At 39.9% G+C, this 25,862-nt stretch overlaps 1 protein-coding gene across 1 annotated transcript; it reads right to left on the bottom strand.

Moving 5' to 3' along the window:
• Positions 1-15,289: 15,289 nt before the first annotated feature.
• On the bottom strand, positions 15,290-22,201 carry DSPP (dentin sialophosphoprotein). Its single transcript, XM_060011596.1, has 5 exons — positions 22,151-22,201; positions 21,024-21,110; positions 19,885-20,889; positions 17,744-19,402; positions 15,290-15,328 (listed from the first exon to the last, which is right to left on the bottom strand). The coding sequence occupies exons 1-4, from the start codon at positions 22,199-22,201 to the stop codon at positions 17,786-17,788; spliced, it is 2,760 nt and encodes a 919-aa protein (XP_059867579.1). The 3' UTR covers positions 15,290-15,328; positions 17,744-17,785.
• Positions 22,202-25,862: the final 3,661 nt, after the last annotated feature.

Genomic DNA, 25,862 nt, shown 5'->3' with positions numbered 1-25,862 from the left:
AAAAGCTCTTGTGGTTCCCAAATGACTAGACTAGTTTCAATTAAATTGAAGATCTTCCTAAAGCTTTATTTTGATTTCTAAATATATGTCATTCACATCCATGCAGGCTTATGAGCATTATAAACAATGACAATGTCTTCCACCCACTTGCAGATCCCAGCAGACACAAGGATGGGAAAAGGAGAGTCAAGGAGTAGGTAGAAAGTTTCCTGTTAATGTACATTTCCAGGTTGCACATGAAGAACCTACTAAAATACTAGATTTGCCTAAATTGTTGGTGTTGAGAAGATGGGTTTCATTCTTGCCCTTTTCATCTTTTAGCAACCTCCATTACTCATCTCCTTTTCCTCTCATCTCCCTACCCTCCTATACACACAAAGGTCCAAAATTCTTACTAATCTAACGAAGTAGCCCCTTACAGAATTCTGTGGTGATTGGAAATGTTAAAGCACCTCCCTAAGTAACTTTCATTTTTAATTGAAAATAATTTAAATCCAGCACTTCATGACTCCCCTCAACTGCCTGCCACATTTTGGTTTTAACGCTGGTGACTCTGAAATCAGTATTGGATTAAAAGAAAGACTAGTTGGGCAGCATCTGGAGAAACCAATTTCCAAGGGATTTTCTGCCATTCCTGAAAAAGTAATGAAATGAATAAAATGGTATTGACCAGGACTCTTCAGAGAGTGTGCTGAAAGTTGTGTAGGGAGTTGGAAATGAGGTGGGCAACTCCCAAGGAGCATGCTCAGGTAACAGTAGAAAGACCACTGGACAAATATTTAAAGAACAGAAGCCACCTGAATTTAACTTCCTCAAGAGTGGGGATGTTTGCTTTAATTCCTGGTGTATATTGTCCTAATATCTAGGTGCCTGCGTCATAATAAACACTCAATAAACAGTTTTATGAATGAATGAGTGGCTTTTAAATGGGCCAGACTATTAGCTTGCCTGCAGTACCCACGTGATTCACTCTGACTTTTTTTGAAAGAGTTATGATTGTTGGAAATTTTAATTGATGCTCCTACCAACCTGGTTCTGGAGAATTGGGGTGCCCGGCGTTATCCAGGAAACTAACATCTAACTCATGGGTTTTTAACTTTCTCACTGTGAACTGCGATGCGGTTGGGGCAGAAAATGTGGAGAGGAGAGTCTATTTTCATACAGGGCTGATTAACAGACCAAAGTTCATAGGCGGAAGCTGTAAATTCCCTATGTTCTGTTCTGGTTCTGAATTACATTTCCTGTTGGTTTCATAGGTCTTCACTGAGGTCTATCCTAGAAGAAACTTATAATCTAATGTCAGAGCGGATTCTGGGAAGGTTTTGGCAAAGGGTATTACAGGACGTTGTTTTAGGATCTCTCCAATTCCCACATAAAAACAGACAGAGCAACTAGATAACAAAACTGAAAACCATGGACAACATGTACAACAAAACTAAATGTTTTAGTTCTATTGCTGCCTTAAAAACCATTTCACTGGGCTTCCCTGGTGGCACAGTGGTTGAGCGTCTGCCTGCCGATGCAGGGGACACGGGTTCGTGTCCCAGTCATGGAAGATCCCCCATGCCGCGGAGCGGCTGGGCCCATGAGCCATGGCCGCTGAGCCTGCGTGTCCGGAGCCTGTGCTCCGCAACGGGAGAGGCCACGACAGTGAGAGGCCCGCATACCGCAAAAAAAAAAAAAAAAAAAAAAAAATTTCACTACTTTATATCTTAAAACAACAACTATTTTGTTATCTCTCATAGCTAGGACTGCAGTCTTCTGGGGACTCAATGAAACAGAATAGTCAATATCGCTCTCATATAGTTGTTTCTGGGGAGCTGGAACGGTTATTCTGAGCACTTTAGTTCTCCCTCCCATGGCCTCTCCTTGTGGCTTGGCCTTTTCACATGGTGGCTGGAGTCCAAGAGCTGCCTGAATGTCACTGTCTCCATATTCTAATGGCCAAATCAACCACAGGGCCATCTCAGATTCAGAAGGAGAAATCGTCTCTATCTTTTGATGTGAAGAGCAGAATGAATGTATAGGGAACAGAGGAAATGTTGAGGCCATTTTAGAGATTGGTTACCACACTACATGACAGGTTGTAGCCACAAACTCCAAACAAAGTGGCTGAGGACAAGCCACCAACTGCCACAATTCCTACATCATCTGTGCAGGACTAAGCAGAGAGAAGCAGCAGGACAGCTGATGGACATGCGAACAGGAAACACCAACATAGTCAATAATCGTTGCTGGTAGGTGCGAAGGGAACATAATAAAATTTGAAGGATCTGGAGCAGTCTGGCCCCTAAAAATTCTGAAAACAGACACCACAGCTGCCTTCCAGGACAGACCCACGTAGAGGAGAAACTGCTGGGAGTGGAATAAAAATTGCACAGAATATGTAAAGTAGAGAAGGCACAAATAAGTGTGGGAGAGGGAAATGGATGCAGCAAGTCTTAGAAAGCAAGCTGCTATATTTTTTAACACAATATGAGAACCAGAGAAGAGGGTGAAAGCTACCCTGAGCTATATCGCCTTCCAAAAGTTGAGGAAAACCAATTTCACATAAAAACAGTGAAAAGCTATGAAGTTTAGATTAGAGCAGAAAACAAACAACCTTATAGACAATGAAAGCATGCTGAGAATACATCAAAATTGTGACGTTGTATTTTAAAAATAGCAAAAAGACATTATGAAAATGGCACAGTAGATGAAAAACAATATAAATAGAAATTAGAATAATTCAGAAATTATTAAAGTCATGAAAATTTTGAAAGAAGAGAAAAATTTTGAAAATGAAGACTAAACTAAAAGGAACAAAAGAAGGAATAAACACAACAGATAATTCCTTAAGAGAACTAGAAGGCAAAAAAAAAAGGAGGAAAATGTTTTAAATTTAAAAGAAATGAGGGGCGGACCTTCAAAATGGCAGAGGAGTAAGAAGTGGAGATCACCTTCCTCCCCACAAATACATCAAAAATACATCTACATGTGGAACAATTCCTACAGAACACCAACTGAACACTGACAGAAGACCTCAGACTTGCAAAAACGAAACGATTAAAATGTCCACAAAATTTCACACCCCCATACTCTATAAAGCAAATCATGTGGCTGACAGGGTCTTGGTGCTCCGGCTGAGTGTCAGGCCTGAGGCTCTGAGGTGGGAGAGCCAAGATCAGGACATAGGTCCACCAGAGACCTCCAGGCTCCATGCAATATCAAACGGCAAAAGCTCTCCCAGAGATCTCCAACTCAATACTAAGACCCAGCTCCACTCAACAGCCAGCAAGCTACAGTGCTGGACACCCTATGCCAAACAACTAGCAAGACAAGGACAAAAACCCACCCATTAGCAGACAGGCTGCCTAAAATCATAATAGCGTCACAGTCACCCCAAAACACACCACCGGACTTGGTGCTCCCCACCAGAAGGACAAGATCCAGCCTCATCCACCAGAACACAGGCACCAGTCCCCTCCACCAGGAAGCCTACACAACCCACTGAACCAACCTTAGCCACTGGGGGCAGTCACCAAAAACAATGAGAACTACAAACCTGCAGGCTGCAAAGAGGAGACCCCAAACACAGTAAGTGAAGCAAAATGAAAAGACAGAGAAACACACAGCGGATGAAGGAGCAAGGTAAAAACCCACCAAACCAAACAAATGAAGAGGAAATAGGCAGTCTACCTGGAAAAGAAATCACAGTAATGAGAGAAAAGATGATCCAAAATCTTGGAAATAAAATGGAGAAAATACAAGAAATGTTTAACAAGGAGAACTAAAGAGCAAACAATGATGTACAACACAATAAATGAAGTTAAAAATTCTCTAGAAAGAATCAGTAGCAGAATAACCAAGGCAGAAGAACGGATAAGTGGCCTGGAAGTTAAAATAGTGGAAATAACTACCACAGAGCAGAATAAAGAAAGAAGAATGAAAAGAATTGAGGACAGTCTCAGAGACCTCTGGGACAACATTAAACACACCAACATTCAAATTATAGGGTTCCCAGAAGAAGAAGAGAAAAAGAAAGAGACTGAGAAAATATTTGAAGAGATTATATTTGAAAACTTCCCTAATACGGGAAAGGAAATACTCAATTAAGTCCGGGAAGTGCAGAGAGTCCCACAGTGGATAAGTCCAAGGAGAAACATGCCAAGACACATATTAATCAAGCTATCAAAAATTAAATACAAAGAAAAAAACATTAAAAGCAGCAATGGAAAAACAACAAATAACGTACAAGGGAATCCCCATAAGATTAACAGTTGATCTTTCAGCATAAACTCTGCAAGCCAGAAGGGAGTGACAGGACATATTTAAAGTGATGAAAGGGAAAAAATTACAACCAAGATTACTCTACCCAGCAAAGATCTCATCCAGATTTGACGGAGAAATTAAAACCTTTACAGATAAGCAAAAGCTAAGACAATTCAGTACCACCAAACCAGCTTTACAACAAATGCTAAAGGAACTTCTCTAGACAGGAAACACAAGAGAAGGAAAAGACCTACAAAAACAAGTCCAAAACAATTAAGAAAATGGTAATAGGAGCATACATAACAATAATTACCTTAAACATAAATGGATTAAATGCTCCAACCAAAAGAGATAGACTGGCTAAATGGATACAAAAACAAGACCCATATATATGCTCTCTACAAGCGACCCACTTCAGATCCAGGGACACATACAGATTGAAGGTAAGGGGATGGAAAAAGATACTCCATGCAAATAGAAGTCATAAGAAAGCTGGAGTAGCAATTCTCATATCAGACAAAATAGACTTTAAAATAAAGACTATTACAACAGACAAAAAAGGATATTACATAATGATCGAGGGATCAATCCAAGAAGAAGATATAACAATTGTAAATATTTATGCACCCAACATAGGAGCATCTCAATACATAAGGCAAATGTTAACAGCCATAAAAGGGGAAATTGAAAATAATGCAATCATAGTAAGGGACTTTAACACCCCACTTTCACCAATGGACAGATCACCCAAAATGAAAATAAATAAGGAAACACAAGCTTTAAATGATACCTTAAACAAAATGGAGTTAATTGATATTTACAGGGCATTCCATCCAAAAACAACAGAATACACTTTCTTCTCAAGTGTTCATGGAACATTCTCCAAGATAGATCACATCTTGGGTCACAAATCAATCCTTGGTAAATTTAAGAAAATTGAAATCATATCAAGTACCTTTTCTGACCACAACTCTATGAAACCAGATATCAATTACATGAAAAACTGTGTAAAAAATACAAATACATGGAGACTAAACAATTCGCTAATAAATAACCAGGAGATCAATGAAGAAATCAAAGAGGAAATAAAAAGAAACCTAGAAACAAATGACAATGAAAGCATGAAGACCCAAAACCTATGGGATGCAGTAAAAGCAGTTTTAAGAGGGAAGTTTATAGCAATACAATCTTACCTCAAGAAACAAGAAAAATCTCAAATAAAGAACCTAACCTTACACCTAAAGCAATTAGTGAAAGAAGAACAACAACAACAAAAAAAACCCCAAATTTAGCAGAAGGAAAGAAATCATAAAGATCAGATCAGAATTAAATGAAAAAGAAACGAAGGAAAAAATAGCAAAGATCAATAAAACTAAAAGCTGGTTCTTTGAGAAGATAAACAACATTGATAAACCATTAGCCAGACTCATCAAGAAAAAAAGAGAGAAGACTCAAATCAACAGAATTAGAAATGAAAAAGAAGTAACAACTGACACTGTAGAAATACAAAGGATCATGAGAGATTACTACAAGCAGCTATATGCCAATACAATGGACAACGTGAAAGAAATGCACAAATTCTTACAAAACCACAACATTCTGAGATGGAACCAGGAAGAAATAGAAAATATAAACAGACAAATCAGAAGCACTGAAATTGAAACTGTGATTAAAAATCTTCCAACAAACAAAAGTCCAGGACCAGATGACTTCACAGGAAAATTCTATCAAACACTTAGATAAGAGCTAACAGCTATCCTTCTCAAACTCTTCCAAAATATAGCAGAGGGAGGAACACTCCCAAACTCATTCTACGAGGCCACCATCACCCTGATACCAAAACCAGACAAAGATGTCACAAAAAAAAGAAAACTACAGGCCAATATCACTGATGAACATAGATGCAAAAATCCTCAACAAAATACTAGCAAACAGAATCCAACAGCACATTAAAAGGATCATACACCATGATCAAGTGGGGTTTATCCCAGGAATGCAAGCATTCTTCAATATACGCAAATCAATCAATATGATATAGCATATTAACAAACGGAAGGAGAAAAACCATATGATCATCTCAATAGATGCAGAGAAAGCTTTCAACAAAATTCAACACCCATTTATGATAAAAACCCTCTAGAAAGTAGGCAGAGAGGGAACTTTCCTCAACATAATAAAGGTCATGTATGACAAACCCACAGCCAACATCGTCCTCAATGGTGAAAAGCTGAAAGCATTTCCACCAAAATCAGGAACAAGACAAGGTTGCCCACTCTCACCACTATTATTCAACATAAGTTTGGAAGTTTTAACCACAGCAATCAGAGAAGAAAAAGAAATAAAAGGAATACAAATCGGAAAAGAAGAAGTAAAGCTGTCACTGTTTGCAGATGACATGATACTATATATAGAGAATCTAAAGATGCTACCAGAAAACTACTAGAGCTAATCAATGAATTTGGTAAAGTAGCAGGATACAAAATTAATGCACTGAAATCTCTGGCATTCCTATACACTAATGATGAAAAATCTGAAAGTGAAATTAAGAAAACACTCCCATTTACCACTGCAACAAAAAGAATAAAATATTTAGGAATAAACCTACCTAAGGAGACAAAAGACCTGTATGCAGAAAATTATAAGACACTGATGGTCACCTTATTTTTGATAAAGGAATGAAGAATATACAATGGAGAAAAGACAGCCTCTTCAATTAGTGGTGCTGGGAAAACTGAACAGCTACATGTAAAAGAATGAAATTAGAACACTCCCTAACACCATACACAAAAATAAACTCAAAATGGATTAAAGACCTAAATGTAAGGCCAGACACTATCAAACTCTTAGAGGAAAACATAGGCAGAACACTCTATGACATAAACCACAGCAAGATACTTTTTGACCCACCTCCTAGAGAAATGGAAACAAAAATAAACAAATGGAACCTAATGAAACTTCAAAGCTTTTGCACAGCAAAGGAAACTATAAACAAGACAAAAAGACAACCCTCAGAATGGGAGAAAACATTTGCAAATGAAGCAACTGACAAAGGATTCATCTCCAAAATATACAAGCAGCTCATGCACCTCAATATCAAAAAAACAAACAACCCAATCCAGAAATGGGCAGAAGACCTAAATAGACATTTCTCCAAAGAAGATATACAGACTGCCAACAAACACATGAAAGGATGCTTAACATCACTAATCATTAGAGAAATGCAAATCAAGACTACAATGAGGTATCACCTCACACCAGTCAGAATCGGCATCATCAAAAAATCTAGAAACAATAAATGCTGGAGAGGGTGTGGAGAAAAGGGAACACTCTTGCACTGTTGATGGGAAAGTAAATTGATACAGCCACTATGGAGAACAGTATGGAGGTTCCTTAAAAAACTAAAAATAGAACTACCATATGACCCAGCAATCCCAGTACTGGGCGTATACCCTGAGAAAACCATAATTCAAAACGACGCATGCACCCCAGTGTTCATTGCAGCGCTATTTACAATAGCCAGGACATGGAATCAACCTAAATGTCTATTGACAGATGAATGGATAAAGAAGATGTGGCACATATATACAATGCAATATTACTCAGCCACTTAAAGAAATGAAATTGAGTTATTTTAGTGAGGTGGATGGGCCTAGGGACCATCATACAGAGTGAAGTAAGTCAGAAAGAGAAAAACAAGTACTTGCTAACACATATATATGGAATCTAAGAAAAATTTAAAAAGTCATGAAGAACCTAGGGGCAGGACAGGAATAAAGACGCAGAACTACTAGAGAATGGACTTGAAGATATGGGGAGAGGGAAGGGTAGGCTGGGACCAAGTGTGAGAGTGGCATGGACTTATATACACTACCAAATGTAAAATAGATAGCTAGTGGGAAGCAGCCGCATGGCACAGGGAGATCAGCTCGGTGCTTTGTGACCACCTAGAGGGGTGAGATTGGGAGGGTGGGAGGGAGGGAGACCCAGAGGGAAGAGATATGGGGATACATGTATATCTGATTCACTTTGTCATAAAGCAGAAACTAACACACCATTGTAAAGCAATTATACTCAAATAAAGATGTTAAAAAATAAAGAATATCTATTAGTCTACTTCCTTTCCTGAACACATAAAATTACATGCATAAATATCAGTTGTGATCTATGTGCCTGTTTTAGTATATTTCCTAATCCTATTTCAGTAAACTAATTTTGGATTTTAGTTTTCTACTCTTCAATTTTCTTCTCTCTTCGTTCTTTAGCTGCTCCCAATAACTTCACTTTTTATTATCTGTTAATATATTTAGGGCTAGACAGACCCCTATAAGACACTTTGTAAAAGATAGTATTTCTTCTTTATTTGCATAATTTAAAGGAATAAATAGCTTTGTCCAACTTCCTATTTACTACAGCTTAGATTGAACCATTTGCAATTGCTTTTTTTTAGGTTAAAAAAAGAACAGTTGAAATGAAGCAACCAGCAGTGCCGTACATTACAGCTGAACAGTGTGGGCTTAGGGGCGCTGACCCCTGCACTGTCGAAAATCAGCCTATAGTCAGCCATGCATATCCTTTGTTCCTCTGTATCTTGGGTTTTGTATCTGCAGATTTAACCAACTAGGGATAATGTAATACTATAGCAGATGTTTATTGAAAAAAATCTGCGTATGCAGTTCAAACCCATGTTTGTTCAAGGGTCAACCATACATCTTTCTTATCTCTCCATCTCATCTTCTTTTTTGTAATTTCTCTATGAATCCTATGCTTCTGGCATCCTCATCTGTTCCTTCTACCCCTCAATACATTCTGCTTCTAATCAGTGGTTCATCTGACTCAGAATTCCCTCCTCGCCACCGATTGTATTAGTCAGGGTTCACCAGAGAAACAGAACCAATAGGATATGTAAAGCTATATAAGAGATATAGATGTAGATATAGGCATAGGCACATGATTATGGAGGCTGAGAAGTTCCATGAAAGTTAACAATACTTAAATACTGATATAAAGTCAATACATTTTCTTCTGTTACATGATAAGGGAATAAGAGAGGAAATAAGACAAAGATATCTGAGATAGATATACACACATATATATTCACACACAAATGTATTCATAGCAAAATAAGGAGGAAACGCTCAGGACAGTTTCAGTCCTTATTTCTGTAACTGGTCATGGGGTCATAGTTGATATTTGTAACTATCTTCATCTACTAGCCATTCTAAGTCTTTTGCCTCCAGCAAGCACCTCAGCCGGTCATGGTTCTTACCTGGTGAAGTTACACAAATCTTCATTCCTGAAGGGTCTGGGCCATTTGTAATCCTGCCTGGATCGGGTGGTTGTAGTTTTCCATTTACCTTAATCACAAGGCACGGTAATACTGAGACACCCTCACAGATCTCCTGTATTCCAGACATATGTTTCCTTACCTCCACTGTGGAATAATAATTCAATCTCCCCTCAGTCATCATGATCCGTCACCCCAGCCAACACTGTAACTCTATTCTTTACCTGTTGTTTCAGAGGCATGAGGAACTCCAAGTGGCCAGGTGCCAGTATTAACCTCCGGTTCAATGGAATCATTGTTGAGTCTCCAGGTGGAAGCATTGCCCCCTCTGGAACTAAAATCTCTAGGTCAGCAAAGCATAAAGTCACAGAAACAGAAAGCAAAAATTTGGCTAGTGGGTCACTAGGGTTAACAGTGAGTGGTACCACTACAATTTCTACCCCTTGATCACTAGACTCATGAATCCTGCCTATCATATAAATATGATTTGCACCATATATTGGACGCTGACTCAGAGCATATGCAGCTTTCTGTAGAACCTTACCCCAGCCCCGAAAAGTATTACCGCCTAGCTGGCTTTGTAACTGAGTCTTCAAAAGGTCTTTCCACCATTCTCTCAAGCCAGCTACTTCAGGACGGTGAGGAACATAGTAAGACAAGTGAATTCCATGAGCATGGGACCACTGTAGCACTTGTTTTGCTTTGATTTGAGTTCCTTGATCAGAAGCAGTGCTGTGTGGAAAATCATGACAGTGGACAAGGTATTCCTTAAATCCGTGGATGGTGGTTTTGGCATAAGCATTGCATGCAGAGAAGGAAAATCAATATCTAGAGTAAGTGTCTATTCCAGTAAGAACAAAATACTGCCCCTTCCATGATGGAAGCAGTCCAATTGATCAGCCTGCACCAGGTAGCTGGCTGTTCACCCTGGGGAATGATGTCATATGAGGGCTCAGTGTTAGAATCAGCTGCTGGCAGATTGGGCACTCAACAGTGGCCACGGCCAGGCTGGTCTTGGTGAGAGGGCGTCCGTGTTGCTGAGCCCATGCATAACGTCCAGCCCTGCCACCATGGCCACTTTGCTCATGAACACATTGGGCAATGACAGGGGTCTGGGGAAAGAGGCTGACTGGTGTCCACAGAACATGACATCCTATCCTACTGATTGCCATAATCCTCTTCTGCCGACGTCACCCTTTGGTGCGCATTTACACAGGACACAAATATCTTCATGGTTTTGCCCACTCAGAGAGATCTATCAACATACTTCCTCCTCAAATCTCTGCATCACCAATTTTCCAGTCATGTTCCTTCCAAGCCCCTGGTCATCCAGTCAGACCACGGCCACAGCCCATGAACCAGGATATAGTTGCACACCTACCCTTTTCTCCTTCTAAGCAGAGTGAACAAACAGGGGCACTGCCCAAAGTCCTGCCCACTGGGAGGTTTGTTTTCACCACTCTTTTTAAGGGATATCCCGGGAAGAAGCTGTAGTGCAGCTGCCCACTTTGAGGTGGTGCCTGCATATTCTGTAGGACCATCTGTTAACCAGGCCTGAGTCTCCTTTTCCTCTGTCAGCTGGTCATAGGGAATGCCCCATGAGGTCATAGGCACAGGCTGGGAGAGAGGAGGCGGGGTAGCGGGAGTAGGGGCCACGGACATTTGGGCCACTTCTTCATGTAATTTACTTGTGCCTTCAGGGCTCAGGCCCAGTCCTGTATACACCACTACCACTTGAGGATGGAGAGTTGCTGTGCATGCCTAACTCTAGAGCTTCATGGGTCAGTTAACACCCAGTTGATAATGGGATGCTCAGGTCACATGGTAAGTTGTTCAATGTCTACAAAGGCCCAGTAGCAGGCCAAGGGCTCTCTCTCAAAAGGAAGGTAGTGGGCTTCCCTGGTGGCGCAGTGGTTGAGAGTCCACCTGCCGATGCGGGGGACACGGGTTCGTGCCCCGGTCCAGGAAGATCCCACATGCCGCGGAGCGGCTGGGCCCGTGAGCCTGGCCGCTGAGCCTGCACGTCCGGAGCCTGTGCTCCGCAATGGGAGAGGCCACAACATTGAGAGGCCCGCGTACCGCAAAAAAAAAAAAAAAAAAAAAAAAAGGAAGGTAGTTATCTTCAGATGATGGCATCTGAAGATGACCTTGCTCCATAACCCTAAAGACCTATGCTGCAATTCACCTGTAGGGACCTGCCAAAGGCTCCGAACAGCATCCTCTCTGCCACCGCCGCTTCAAACACCATTGGATCTGGTGAATCACATGGCCCATTTGACGGACCAGCTTACACAGCACAAATGTTCAGGGTACAGAGAGTAAGCAGAGAAAAAGAAATAAATCCCAGGAGTGACGCAAAGTCCACCAGGTGGGGATCTAGAATGGGCAATATTTAAAGAACAGGCAGGCATCTAGAAGTTCTGCCAGGATTCAGGAAAAGGACTAGCAAGGTAATCAGACTTTTGGTTTTAGCAGAAACATATCTCCTGAGAAAGCAAAAATTAGCTTGGACTGAGAAAGTAGAAATCTACCCACCATTTGTCAGACTGGAAAAACAGACAGAAATAAAGCCAGCTGCAAGTGTTAACAGAAAATAACATCTCTCTCAAGGACACTGAATCTATAAAGTGTCATGACAACCCCCTACTTTGAATGACTCCTGCTTTATTAATCACTGAGAAATTTTATTCTCTAAAATCAAAGATGAGCAGAGACTTTGCTTTTTAAAATTATATCAGTAAAAATAAAACACCCAACTCTTGTCTGGAGGGTCTGAGGCACTTTGACATAAGGACTCCGTCTCAATTTACAACCCAGGGGCAGAGATTCAGATCCAACAGTCCACATCCATCTCAACTTTACTTTGCACTTCCCAAGGACACAGGAGCCTGGGTCTACTTCACAGTCCAAACCTGACGTTGACTCCTTCAGCCACAGCCCAGCCTTGCTTTGAGCCTCTCAAACATTGCTTCATTTAAATATCACCTCAGTTCCATCCTTTCCCCAAATCCTACAATAGTTCTATCTTTTCCTTTGCTAAGACTCCAAAGTTGCTCTGGTGGGCAGTCTCCTTCCTTGCATTGGGCCCAGAAGCCTGACTGTGTCAGACAATTTGCTCCTGGTTGCCTTAGGTGATCGGGCTGGCACAGTTCTAATCAGTGTACATGCTAGGATGAGATGAGGAAGCTATGCAGAAGCCCAGTTAGAAAGATCACAGGGGATTGTTGCTTGAGGACAAGGTAAGGATCCACTTACGGGAATCAAGATATTAGGACAAGACAAAAGGTAAATGTGCTTTCGCGCCAAGCCTAAATGTTGGTCTGTTACAGCCTGAGTATCTCCTGCCTTCAGTTCAGATTGTGTTAGAACAACAAGGAAGAGTCAGTGGTTTCAACTGAGGAAGGTACTAGGGAGGTAGGAGCTGGGAACCAGTTGGTTGTGACAGATCTTGGGAGCAGGCCAAAGAGACAGGTAAACTCGACAGCAGCCCTTGACTAGGGGCTTGGACTGGAGCCTCACACTGGACGATGTCTGGGAATTAAATTTTGCAAGTGCTTTCTTCCCACAGACACATCTTCATCTCTTTGAAAAGAAAATTCTAGGGAGGAAAAGAAGGAAGGAGTGGGGGCTTCCCTGGTGGCGCAGTAGTTGAGAGTCCGCCTGCCGATGCAGGGGACACGGGTTCGTTCCCGGTCCGGGAAGATCCCACATGCCGCAGAGCGGCTAGGCCTGTGAGCCATGGCCAATGAGCCTGCGCGTCCGGAGCCTGTGCTCCGCAACGGGAGAGGCCACAGCAGTGAGAGGCCCGCGTACCGCAAAAAAAAAAAAAAAAAGAAGAAGGAAGGAGTAAAGGAAGGAGGGGTATAGGTAGTGGCAAAGCCCAAAATAATGGTTGCGGGAGTAAGGGAAGCAACTTATGATACAGCTGTCTGTAAATGCAGTGTTTCATGCTAGAGCTGGGGCCATGCAAACTAATGGAAAACACAGAGTCTAATATATTGGTGACCTTTAGACCTTATACCATTTTCTGAGCTACATGTGTGCCCCATAGGAATTGGCTCTTTTTTTCCTTTTTCTAAAATTTCTTACTTCTTTCTTCTTTTTTCTTTTTTAGCATATAAACCCAAGGTCCCTGTTCAGAGGGGAGAGGTTGGGAACATTGAGCTGTTGGCTTGTTTCACTCTCTAGAGGATTTGCTTGCAAGCAGCAGTGAATGGATCACTGTGAGAACACAATGATATTTTCATCTGTGAACTGAGCTATTCTATTCTGTTCCTGTTCCTTTTAGGGAGAGGAAAATTGTTCCTAGTTATTTTGGTCTCAAGTTTTTCAGAACTTCCATTACAAACCATAAAGCAAGTTTGACTTCTGGGAAATTCTATTCCAATTAATAATTTAAAATGTATTTATATGATGAGGTATGGATTCTCTAGAGGTTATCTTTTTATAATCTATTTTAGAAAATAGATTTTGGACTTCCCTGGTGGCGCAGTGGTTAAGAATCTGCCTGCCAATGCAGGGGACACGGGTTTGACCCCTGGTCTGGGAAGATCCCACATGCCGCGGAGGAACTAAGCCCGTGCGCCACAACTACTGAAGCCTGCACGCCTGGAGCCCGTGCTCCACAACAAGAGAAGCCACCACAATGAGAAGCCTGCTCACCGCAAGGAAGAGTAGCCCCCGCTCGCCGCAACTGGAGAAAGCCCGCACGCAGCAACGAAGACCCAACGCAGCCTAAATAAATAAATAAATAAATAAATAAATAAATTTTTAAAAAGTGGGAAAGAAACAGAGGTTTGTAAGGAGAAAAGTGAATGTGAAAAGTAAATGTAATGTACAGCTGAATCACTTTGTTATACAGCAGAAACTAACACACCATTGTAAAGCAATTATACTCCAATAAAGATGTTAAAAAAAGATGACAAAAGTAAATGTAAAATGATTACTAGCAGTAATAATGTGTTTTTTTTTTTTTTTTTTTTTGGCGGTACGCGGGCCTCCCACTGTTGTGGCCTCTCCCGTTGCGGAGCACAGGCTCCAGACGCGCAGGCTCAGCAGCCATGGCTCACGGGCCTAGCCGCTCCGCGGCATGTGGGATCTTCCCGGACCGGGTCACGAACCTGTGACCCCTGCATCGGCAGGCAGACTCTCAACCACTGCGCCACCAGGGAAGCCCAGTAATAATGTTTTATAACCCTTTTCTAAACCAATGGCTTTCACATCTTTTTCTTACTGCAACCAAGAGTATATGCATACTTAGACATATTTGTGTATGTATGTATATATAGAGAAATAACACTGTTTCATGAGACACTACACATTATACACTAAAGATTTTTCTTTTTTATTCTTTCATTTTACAAAATGCTGGTCATGTGTCACTAAACTGATATCATGACCTATTAAATGAGTGGCAACCTGCAGTTTAAAAAAATACTACTCTCATGGGCAATATTAGCAGTTTCTTCATTAATCTTTAGTCCAGAAAATAACCTAAAAGCAATTTTATTTTCTAATACCAGACTTCTTGTGTTCAAAGGATCTACCCTTGAGACGTTCCTTGGGAGTGTCTCCTTCATTTTCACCTTGAAGTTACGGACGGAGGTCAACGAAGATATTACAGTGGAAGGTCAGGGTCATAGTGTTCCTTCATGGCTTCTGACATCGGCCCTAGATTCTGAACATCTCCTCTCCTCTGCCCCAGAAATACGTCTTAAGGTGAAGTCTTTATAAGAGCTGGCAGGAAATTTATCCCACTTGACTCAGGTGACACCTGCAGAGACTCTCATTGGACTAGAAATGGAAAGTGATCAAAAAATAGGGACAGGTTAAATACCTAAGGCATTTCATAAAATAAAATACGACACAGCTTTGAAAAAAGAACGTCACTCTGTGTGTAACGAACCAATATTCAAGGTATAGTTTTAGGTTAAAAAGAGTAAGTTAAGCACACTGTGTGTAGTAGACTTCCATGTGTTTTTAAAAGGGGGATATACGTGCTTATATGTGCAGAGAATATTTCTGGAAATTTCCACAAGATATTAGTAATGGGAATTGCCTCTAAGGAAGAGAAATAGAGGACTGGGAATCTGGGATGATAGAGATTTAATATTTTTGCCTACCTTTTCATAGTGTTTGAAATTTTTATTTTGTGTATATATACATATTACTTTTTCAATTAAAAAAATAACTTATTTTAGGGAATTCCCTGGCAGTCTAGTGGTTAGGACTCAGTGCTTTCACTGCCAGGGTCATGGAACTAAGATCCCACATGCTGCACAGCATGGACAAAAAAAAAAAACAAAACTAATTAAAAAAATATGTTGGAGGAAGTAAGTACTCACAAACTCATTAAGATGAAGGGAGTTTTCCTTGTGAACAGTCCTAGAAATAGATGTTTATTATAGCACCAAAATTCATTCTCTCTTTCATTTACATATATTATATAATTTACAAAGAGTTTCATATCCATTGCCTGACTTAGAGCTCATAACAACCTTTTGAAATAGGTAGGACAGTTACTAGAAGCCACAATTTACAAATTGGAAAAAGACAAAAGGGCTAAAGGAGTTAAAGCTCTAGAGCACAGTTTAAGGAAAGAAGTTTGGAGTCATGTACATGATTATGATATAGTAGAAACTTGAAATTTTACAGTATTAGGAGTTACCAAGTAGTTTATAAATGGCAGTATTTTGAAAGCCTTCAGCAATATTACTTGCAATATTGATCTCTTAACTAAGAAACTCATGCATAAAGGAGGAAGGAGGCAGGAAAAAAAAAAGCTACTGAAACTCTTTGTGTAAAATATGCCCTATAATAGAGCATAAAATTTTCAACCAGTCAGCTAATGACTGGCTGAAAATTAACATTAAAGAAGTTGCGTTCAACACTTCGCCGTATAGAATTTTACCTTTGAATTAGAACAAATCTAAAATAATTACCTAAGTGGAAGAGCGATATCACAAATCATCACTTACTAAATCTTGAATAATACCCTAAAGGCTTATGCTTATGGTCATTATATCTCCCAGAGTCCCAGATAAGCCAAATTTACACCTCCAGTCCCCGGGTAATTATTCATAGAAGCCCTTTCATTCTCAAGGGTATCCTGGTTTGGGGATAAATGATTATCCACCTTATTAAATATCACGCTCTAGTTTCATACACCTTTAAGATCCTCATGTTCTAGGGTTAGGGCTTCATCTCAAAACTAAGGAGTACCCTCATTCGTGCAAAATCTGAAGAACCCACGTTCAGATTTTAGCAGCATGTATGACTCTCAGATAAAAAAGAGTAGTTTCCAAAGCAGCTGTGGGCTTTACCAAAGAGATTAAAATAAGAAGGAAGTCTCAGAGTCTGATTTGGAATTTTTGGTTTGTAGGGGTTTAAAGGCAAATGTGAACCAAGTTTGGCTTGGTGAGACTGAGGTGGAAGATAAATAACTGATTCCACTTAGCAGATGTCTGAACAGAGAGTTCAAAAAGTGCATCCCCTCCAGGAGCACTTCATTCACGAGCACTGCCTCAGTTTTGTCAGTAGTTTTGGGGACGTTATGCTCCATTTCCAGCACTTTGCAGGAATGTGATACTATACGTGAGGTTTTGTTTAAACCAGCCTCTGAATTCTTTCCTGCTTAGCGCTCTTTAGAATTTCCATAATTTGTAATTACTCTATTCACTAATTACAAAGATTATTCCCATGGTCCAGGTAGGTTAAATCGTTGCTGTGATTTTTTTTTTCATTTTGCAAGTGTATTTCTTCCTTAGAACAAGCAGATGAATTGTAGCCAAGCTGGAGATCATGGTAACAGCATCTTTTACTCAGAGGTAAGCAGACCATCTATCCAGAATATATAATTACTGAAAGATTAAGGCATTAAGATGTGTTTACTTGCTACATTCTCTAAAGCACTTGGCATTTAAATTGAAGTTATTTAGTATGTGATTACTTGAGGTTTCTGTGTAAAATACTAAAGAATATTTTAATCATTCTTCTATGTTTACATTTACACTTTTAACAAAATCTTTTCTGAATATATTTAACACGCGGGTACACAGATTCTCTCTCTGACGGTGTTCAGACCTGGTTCTGAATCTGACAGTTTGACTATTTTCTTGTTGTTTCTGTTGTTGTTTACATATGTCTTCTCTTTTATTTCTCCCCTCTGTTTACTTTCTTAGAAATCTTTATTTCCTATCAATTACTCACCAGATTGTTCACAAAAGGAATCTGGTGGAGTTTTCTTTAGTTCTAATCGTCACTGGTTGAGTGATTACTGTCACTGCCTTTACTGTCACTATCACTGTCACTACCACCTCCATTGTTGTCGCCGTTACCAGACTTGCTCTTGCTGTCACTCTCATCACCACTGTCAGATGCACTGTCACTGCTGTCACTATCACTGCTGTTGCTGTCACTGCTGTTGCTGTCACTCCTGTCACTACTGTCACTATCACTGCTGTCACTGTCGCTGCTGTCACTATCACTGCTGTCACTGTCACTACTGTCACTGCTATCACTACTATCTGATTGGCTGTCACTGCTGTCACTACTGTCACTGCTGTCACTACTGTCGCTGCTGTCTGACTTGCTGTCACTGCTGTTACTACTGTCACTGTCTGATTTACTGTCACTTTCACTGCTGTCACTACTGTCACTGCTGTCTGATTTGCTGTCACCACTGTCACTGCTATCACTACTGTCACTGCTGTCACTGCTGTCACTGCTGTCACTACTGTCACTGCTGTCTGATTTGCTGTCACTACTGTTGCTACTGTCGCTGCTGTCAGACTTGCTGCTACCACTGCTGTCACTGCTGTCACTGCTTTCACTACTGTCACTGCTGTCACTACTGTCACTGCTGTCACTGCTGTCACTGCTTTCACTACTGTTGATGCTATTGCTGCTGTCACTGCTGTCTGATTTGCTGTCACTACTGTTGCTACTGTCACTGCTATCACTATTGTCGCTGCTGTCAGACTTGCTGCCACTACTACTGTCACTACTGTCACTGCTATCACTACTGTCACTGCTGTCACTGCTGTCACTACTGTCACTGCTGTCACTGCTGTCACTGCTTTCACTACTGTTGCTGCCATTGCTGCTGTCACTGCTGTCACTACTGTCACTGCTGTCACTGCTGTCACTACTGTCACTACTGTCGCTGCTGTCACTGCTGTCACTGCTGTCACTGCTTTCACTACTGTTGCTGCCATTGCTGCTGTCACTGCTGTCACTACTGTCACTACTGTCACTGCTGTCACTGCTGTCACTACTGTTGATGCTATTGCTGCTGTCACTGCTGTCTGATTTGCTGTCACTACTGTCGCTGCTGTCACTGCTGTCTGAGTTATCTTTGGTGCTGCCTGATTTTCCATTCTTATCACTCCCAATGTCACCATTGCCATCACCACCACTATCATTAGCATCTGATGTGTTATCACTATCACCTTCTTCTCCTCCTTTTGAGTCACTGTCATTGCCATTATCACTTGATTCATCAGAGTTATAAGAAGCATCTCCTTGGCTACTGTGGTTGTTGTCACCTTCAGAATTGGTATCATCACTGCCATTAGACTCATCACTGCTGTTGGGATCATCTCCTTGCACGGATTCATCACCAAACTCATAACTGTCATAGCCATCACTGTTACTGTCACTACGTGTTTTGCTGGGTCCAAACTTATCTTGAGGTTCTAATTTCTGGCCAGGTCCCTGCATGACGTCAACCTCTTCTTGTGCCTTGACATTTCCTTTGCACACAATCATTCCATGTTGGCCTTTACTCTCTTTATCTTCATTCATTTTCCCAGATTCTTTGGTAATATTGTTTCTGTCGCCACTGCTGGGATATTCCATTTCTATTCCCTATGGAAAGATGGAGAAAAGAATGATTAATTAGTGAACGTTGTTCCACAAAATTGCATTGGTTTGAGGAAGACTGACTGGGGAAAGTGGCCATAGAACAGGAGTTCAGCTTCCAGTACTTCAGAAACATCTGTCTGTGAAAACGTGCTTTATTCAATACTTGAAAGTACTCTGGTGTTTAGATTATAGACCATCCCATTTGTGCCTTTACCCAGTAAGAGCTTTCGTAAACAGTTACGTGCTGCATTAATTATTTAGCATAAGACTTTTGAAGAATTATAACCAAATTTTCAGAGATTTCTGCTTTTTAAAATTGTTCTATAGCAAAGTCTAGTATGGACTCTAGCTTTCCCATCAAATATTCAAGTAATTTAGATGCAAAAATACATGACTATTTGTCATGATTTATTTTCATGCTACCATCATGGAAGGAAGGGGAGAATTTAAACTGCCCTTGAAAGAAACCAGCTTCACAAACTAACCTTAACTTGGTGCTTCCCAATAGCAGGTGGCTCTAATTTTTCAGTGATTCCATTTTCCACAGCTTTGCTTTCTCTCTGATTGGGTTTTTGAGTGTCCTCTATTTTTTGGCTACCATTGTCTCCTGAAATACCATCAAAATCGTCCTCACTCTTGGAGGTATTGTGTCCATCAATGGCATGGGTGTCTTCTTTGTCCGCAGGGTCATCAGCTTCACCACTAATTGAACTTTGACCTAAGCTATTGTCATCGTCACCTTCTGTTTCATGAGGTTGACCCTCTTGGCCCTTGCTGTTATCAGGGCCTTTTTCTCCATTCCCTGTCTCTTCACCTTCATCATCACCAGAGCCCTTGTCACCAGAGTCTTCATTTTCATCTGCTCCATTCCCACTAGGACTTCCATCAGAATTGTCCAAGGCGACATCTTCTCTATTGCTATCTCCACTTTCCCCTGGTGTTACCTCTGTCTCCTCATTCCCGTTGCTCTCGCCTTCTCTCTGAGGTGTTTCTTCACTTGCATCACCCCCATTTCTACAGAAATTCCCACTTATTTCATCCTCGTGACCTGTGCCATTATTGCTTCCAGCCCCTTGATGTCCATCTTCTTGGACAACAGTGGCATCTTCACTCTGACTTGCATTTCCAACACCCCCATTTTGGGAATTGTTCCCAGTAATCCCATTAATATTGCTCCCATTTGCTGTTCCAGCACTGTCGATGATGCTTACTTGTCCCCTGACGCCATTTGCTGTGGTGCTGTCTTCTTGATGGAGTCCATCATGACCATATGTTTCTGGTTTTTCTGTGCCCCCATTCAGATCCTCAGTATTCCCCTCTTCATTTGCTAACATAGAACGTGCAGAAGAACTTTTCTCTCCCACTTCTGCCCCCTCAGAACCATTTCTCTCTCCTTTGCACCCATCTTTGGTGTACTGTTGCCTTCCTCTTTCATTTTCATGCAGGAGGACACCACTTTCTTTGGTGGTATCATTGGCATTTAACTCATCCTGGAAAAGAGAAACAATGCAAAATAAATTGTGGATACCATCTTAAAGTAAGGCAAACTGAAAAGATGAGCATCAATTTTTTGGAAGTTAGTGGAATCTAAAAACAACTCAGAAACACATTTCACATCCTATACCTGTATCAGCACTTTCAATTCTGCTAGAAGATTTAAATTCACAGATTTGTCAACAGCATGTCTCTCCAATGGCTTGATTTGAGGAACCTACCAAAGTGAAAATACTGGAAATTGAAAACATTCTTATTTTGTGCACATGTGTGCCCACACACGCACACACACACACACACACACACACACACAATTTTCTCCAAATGAAGAAAAAAAGATATAACACAAAGGTCAAAGTATGATCTAACTGGGTAGAAAAGAGAAGTGGCTTGTTATAGGGCTTATGTAGAATTTAAACTTGGCAGTATTCCCAATTTTATTGAAGTATTAACCAGATCACTTAACTGTAGAAAAGGAATAGTCTTTTATAAAAATGAAGAGAGACCTTTGATATTTCTGTACGATGCTTCTTGCAATAGCACCAGACCCACATTAAGTATAATCCTGGCCAAAACCCCTAAGAAAATAGTAGGTGTGACCAGAGCCAGGGAGGAAGCAAAGGCAAGTACTTTGCTACTTCTGTGCCCTTCAGGAGCACAATGAAAACAGTTGAGAAAATTCTCAACTACAGAAATACCAAAGTATTTGGTATTATGAAAACATACCAAAATGTTAACCATAACAGCTGGCTAATAAAATTACAAATGGTTTAATTTTCGTAATTTTTCTTTGTTGGTATTTATCTGTATATTCCAAATTTAACTTTCTGAGTGAAACATCAGTTTTCCCTTTGTTGAAAAAACACATGATTTTTTTTCCTATTTTTCTTTCTTGAAATCTTCCTAAACAATACAGGCTTTGTTGATATTAGAATGAAACTCATAGGGTGTTAGCAAAGATGGACAGTCTCCATGACTTCTAAGCATTAAATGTAAATGAATCTGAGTGAATTTTAAAAGAAATAATCCTTCCAACAAGACAGGAGTTTCAATTAGAAGAACGGGAGCATGAATTGGAGTGCCTATTTGGTTTTGTTGAGACCCCAAATATATCTTGTAAAGTCTTTCATGTAAATCTAAAAGTTTAGACTCAGCTGATCGACAAGGTCTCAAGAAAAAAAAAAGTATATATATATAAATGTTAGCTGAAAAGAGATAACAAAGTAAGAAGGATTTTTTTGAGGAAGGCATACTTACTGGAATGGCCCATGCTACTGTCCAAATGCAAAAATATATAATTATCTTCATTTCCTTTAGAAATATTAATCAGGCTGTTTTTGAAGAAAAAAGAACAGCACAAAATTACTTATGAAACAAAATATGATAGCCATATAATGTATTATTTTGGTCTGTAAGCATTTGCGTTTTTCCTAGGCAAGGAGTATAGATGCAACATCAGAAGAAGCTGTCAAGACTCAGTGCTCCAGAGCACACCTGGAGCCACAGTGACGTACAATGGCGTCATCCAGCTCAGCACTGATGGCACTGCCTAGACTTTTTCTGCCTTTGCCAACAAAGGGGTATAGCCAGGCAGTTACAAAAACCATAACTATAACTTTCTCCTTCTGTTGTTCCTGATGGCAATAATGTGTCTTCTGAATAGTTTTAATCAAGGATTAACTAATTCTGCTAAGATTGTGCTTAAAAGATTGTGTTTACCATCCCCACCCCAAAGCCACACTATTGGGCTGGCTAGACTGTACAGAAAAGAAGTTACTAGCATGAAGATGAAAGAACATGGAGTTTGGATTCAGAGACCTGGGTTCCAATTCTATCTTTGCTACCTGATGTGTGAGCTTGAAGAATTTAAGTAGCTTTCTTAAGCATTTGATTCCTCTGTCTGGGATAATAAGAATACCTGCACTTCAGGATTATCCCAATTATCTTAGCAGAAGAATTTTCTCTGAGAAACATTCTCTGACTCCATGTCAAAAGGCGTTTGGTGTCTCTCTCCTCTTTACACCCAGGAGCTTCTGCACACCTTGCTAGTAGCGCTGCACAGTTTTCACTGTTTTAAAGTAGCCTGGGGGCTACTTATATGTTCCCCCACCCTACTGAGAGCTCCTGAGGTCCAGGAGAGTGTCTTGGTGATCACTGTATTCCAAACCACAGCACAGAAAAAGCTATTTTGTAAATGTTGCTGATGAATATATACTTATTACTCTAAGCAACATGTAGCACTGTTCCGGGTATTTAACAGTCTCAATAAATGATAGCGATTATTATGTGGGACTTCTAAAAACATGATCCTTCATTCCTGTTAGAATCCACATTCAGAAACAATCTAATGTACATTTTTGATACATTGGGATAGACATTGAGTTCATGAGAATCAAAATTTTAAACCGCTGTTTACTGCAAATTGGATTTCTTGATATAATGATGCTATTACTATAGAAAGGAAGGAGGAATTTTACTTCTATTTCATGCACTCCCACTGGATTTATAGATTATAATATTGTATGTCATAAGATAGCCTTGCTTGAATTTAATGTTGATAGTGGAAGCATAATAAAACCGCAGTGAATATCGACTGTCCTAGAAGTATTGGCATTTTCACAGGAGAGAGGACCCAGTTCCAGAGCTATTGAGAGGGGAAAAAAATGTGCTTACTCTTATAGCTGTTCAACAGAAAGCCAAGAATAGCTAGACCTCTTTCAAAAATGCTATAGATTAAAAACGAGGCTGATGTGACCTCAGGACACTATAATGCAGAGCTCTGGGGCATAGATGTGGAAGGGCAGCTGTTTAGTAAGCAGAGGTTATACTGTACTTTGCAGTCCCAAACCTAATTATTACATAGACTCTGCAGAAGACCAGTCTACACTGTGATTTGGAGGAAACATGGTATCCTGGAAAGGAACTTATAGTGAAGGACAGAGTTAAGTGCATCCCATTTCTGAACTGCAATCCAGCAATCTGACCACTTTAGCTCTCTTTCAAATCTACTGCAGAACAATGCACGACGCTACTTGCCACTGTGTCCACAGGTAGGTAAACGGCTTGAAAAGCTACTATAGAAATGGCCTCTGTTTTGTCAGTCTGAAAGCAGAGGCTTCAGAATTGTGTGAACCCCCTTCAGATTATTTTATGTATTATCACAAACAAAATGAGATTTGAACAAGTTAATAAAACCTTGAAAAGCAAAGCTTAAATAAAGCCCTGTTTCAAAGCCCAAGGTAGTTATTTATATCTGGTTATCTAATTTGTTATCAAAACTAATAAAAGCAACCAGATAATTACAAGGTTTCTACCTCAGTTTACCAATTTTTTAGTAACATGTCTTTTATTTGCCAAGCCTATTATTATAGCATAAAACAGAAAAAGTGTGTGAAAGAAGTCAGATTCTCCAGATATCCTAAGTAGAAGTATTTTAATCTAGTTTTAAAACCCTAATGTCAATTGGTAAAATAATAATAATAACAATTTATTATTATTTTAGGCCAAAGGTTGATTTTTCAGGGACCAAAAAATTAAATGTAAACTGATATTCATTCAACAAACATTTGAAGGCCTAATGTGGGCCATATACTGAACCCTGGGAACAGATATGAGTCCTATCCTCATAGAGTTTATTACTGACTAGATTAGCCAAACTTTGAAATAAATGTAACATAATGTGTTAAATCAAATTCCTAAATCCATGTTCATTTCTTAATACAGTCAGTGTTTAAATGTTATTTGAAAGAGATGGTTTTTCTGCATAAAAATAACAGTAATGGAGCTTTAGTGAATTATGCATAAAATATTCTAATCACTCATTCCGTTGTTAATATTTTAGATATAAAATATGTGCTTCATCGTACATATACTTTTCCTATTAGCAACTTATATTTTAACATAATGGCTGTGGAAAACAAATCTGATTCTTCAGTGATGCAATATTTTGCTAGGTGGAATTAGCACCACTTACCACATAATTTTCCATTATCTTTTAAAACATAATTTTAATTTGACAAGTCAAAAGGGAAGGAAAATGTCTAATCATAAGGGTTATTCATTTTTTTAAATCGAGTTGGCTTCTCTGAAATTCGAATTTCTTTCCAAAGAAATCAGTTGGGTCCATCTTACCTTAAAAGCCTTCAAAGGGACTTTGAAAATCCAGGATTTCTTATCTTTCTCTTTGAGGACTGAGTGGCACACTGTCCTGGGCTTTTGCATGACAATTTTGTACCTGCCGAAATTTAAAGTCAGTTTGATAATTTTCTCAACCAATCACTGTTTAGGATCCTTGATATGGGGTTATAAAGTGTCACTGTGTCTATGAAGCACATAATAAGTTACCCCACTTCCTTCACTTGCTGGTATGTATTTGCTCACTGAACCATTCGATTCCAAAGGGACTAGACTTACTTTCACTTAATTAAATAGCTCCTGGAAGGCTGTTTTGCATCTTAAATATAGACAATCAGTGTAATATATCTGAAAAGAGCCACTTAAACTCTGTCACCCTGACATTTCTTGTCTTACTAAGGTTGGCAATCTAAGAAAACTCTAGGTTTCTTTAGTGAATATACTGCCTATTTAAGACCCCTATCATTCCTGAGGTAGGTATTAAAGTTTCTGTGCTATAATTCAAGAAACTGTCCACATGCAACAGCCTGGACCTTGCCTGAGGGGTCTTTAACAGTCTATAAATAGTAACTCCCAAGAAATCTCTCTGACCTAAATAAACAGTGGTGTGAAGCTTAAAAATGTATCAATTTAGTATCCAAACTAAATTTTAAAAATAGATATTCAAAATACTAAAACTTATTGTAAGGTAGCTAGATGTGCAAAAGTGCATACCTACAGTCGATCTAGCTCTCAGTTACCTCTGTTATTTGTGCTAGCCGTGGAGGACAACCTAGAAAGCCAGACCATAAGTCTAGCACAAGTTCTGGCACCTGAACTCACCATTCACTTGAAC

Source organism: Delphinus delphis, chromosome 5 (genome assembly GCF_949987515.2).
Source record: "Delphinus delphis chromosome 5, mDelDel1.2, whole genome shotgun sequence".
Lineage (NCBI taxonomy): Eukaryota > Metazoa > Chordata > Mammalia > Artiodactyla > Delphinidae > Delphinus > Delphinus delphis.
This window is presented reverse-complemented; position numbering and strand designations above follow the sequence as displayed.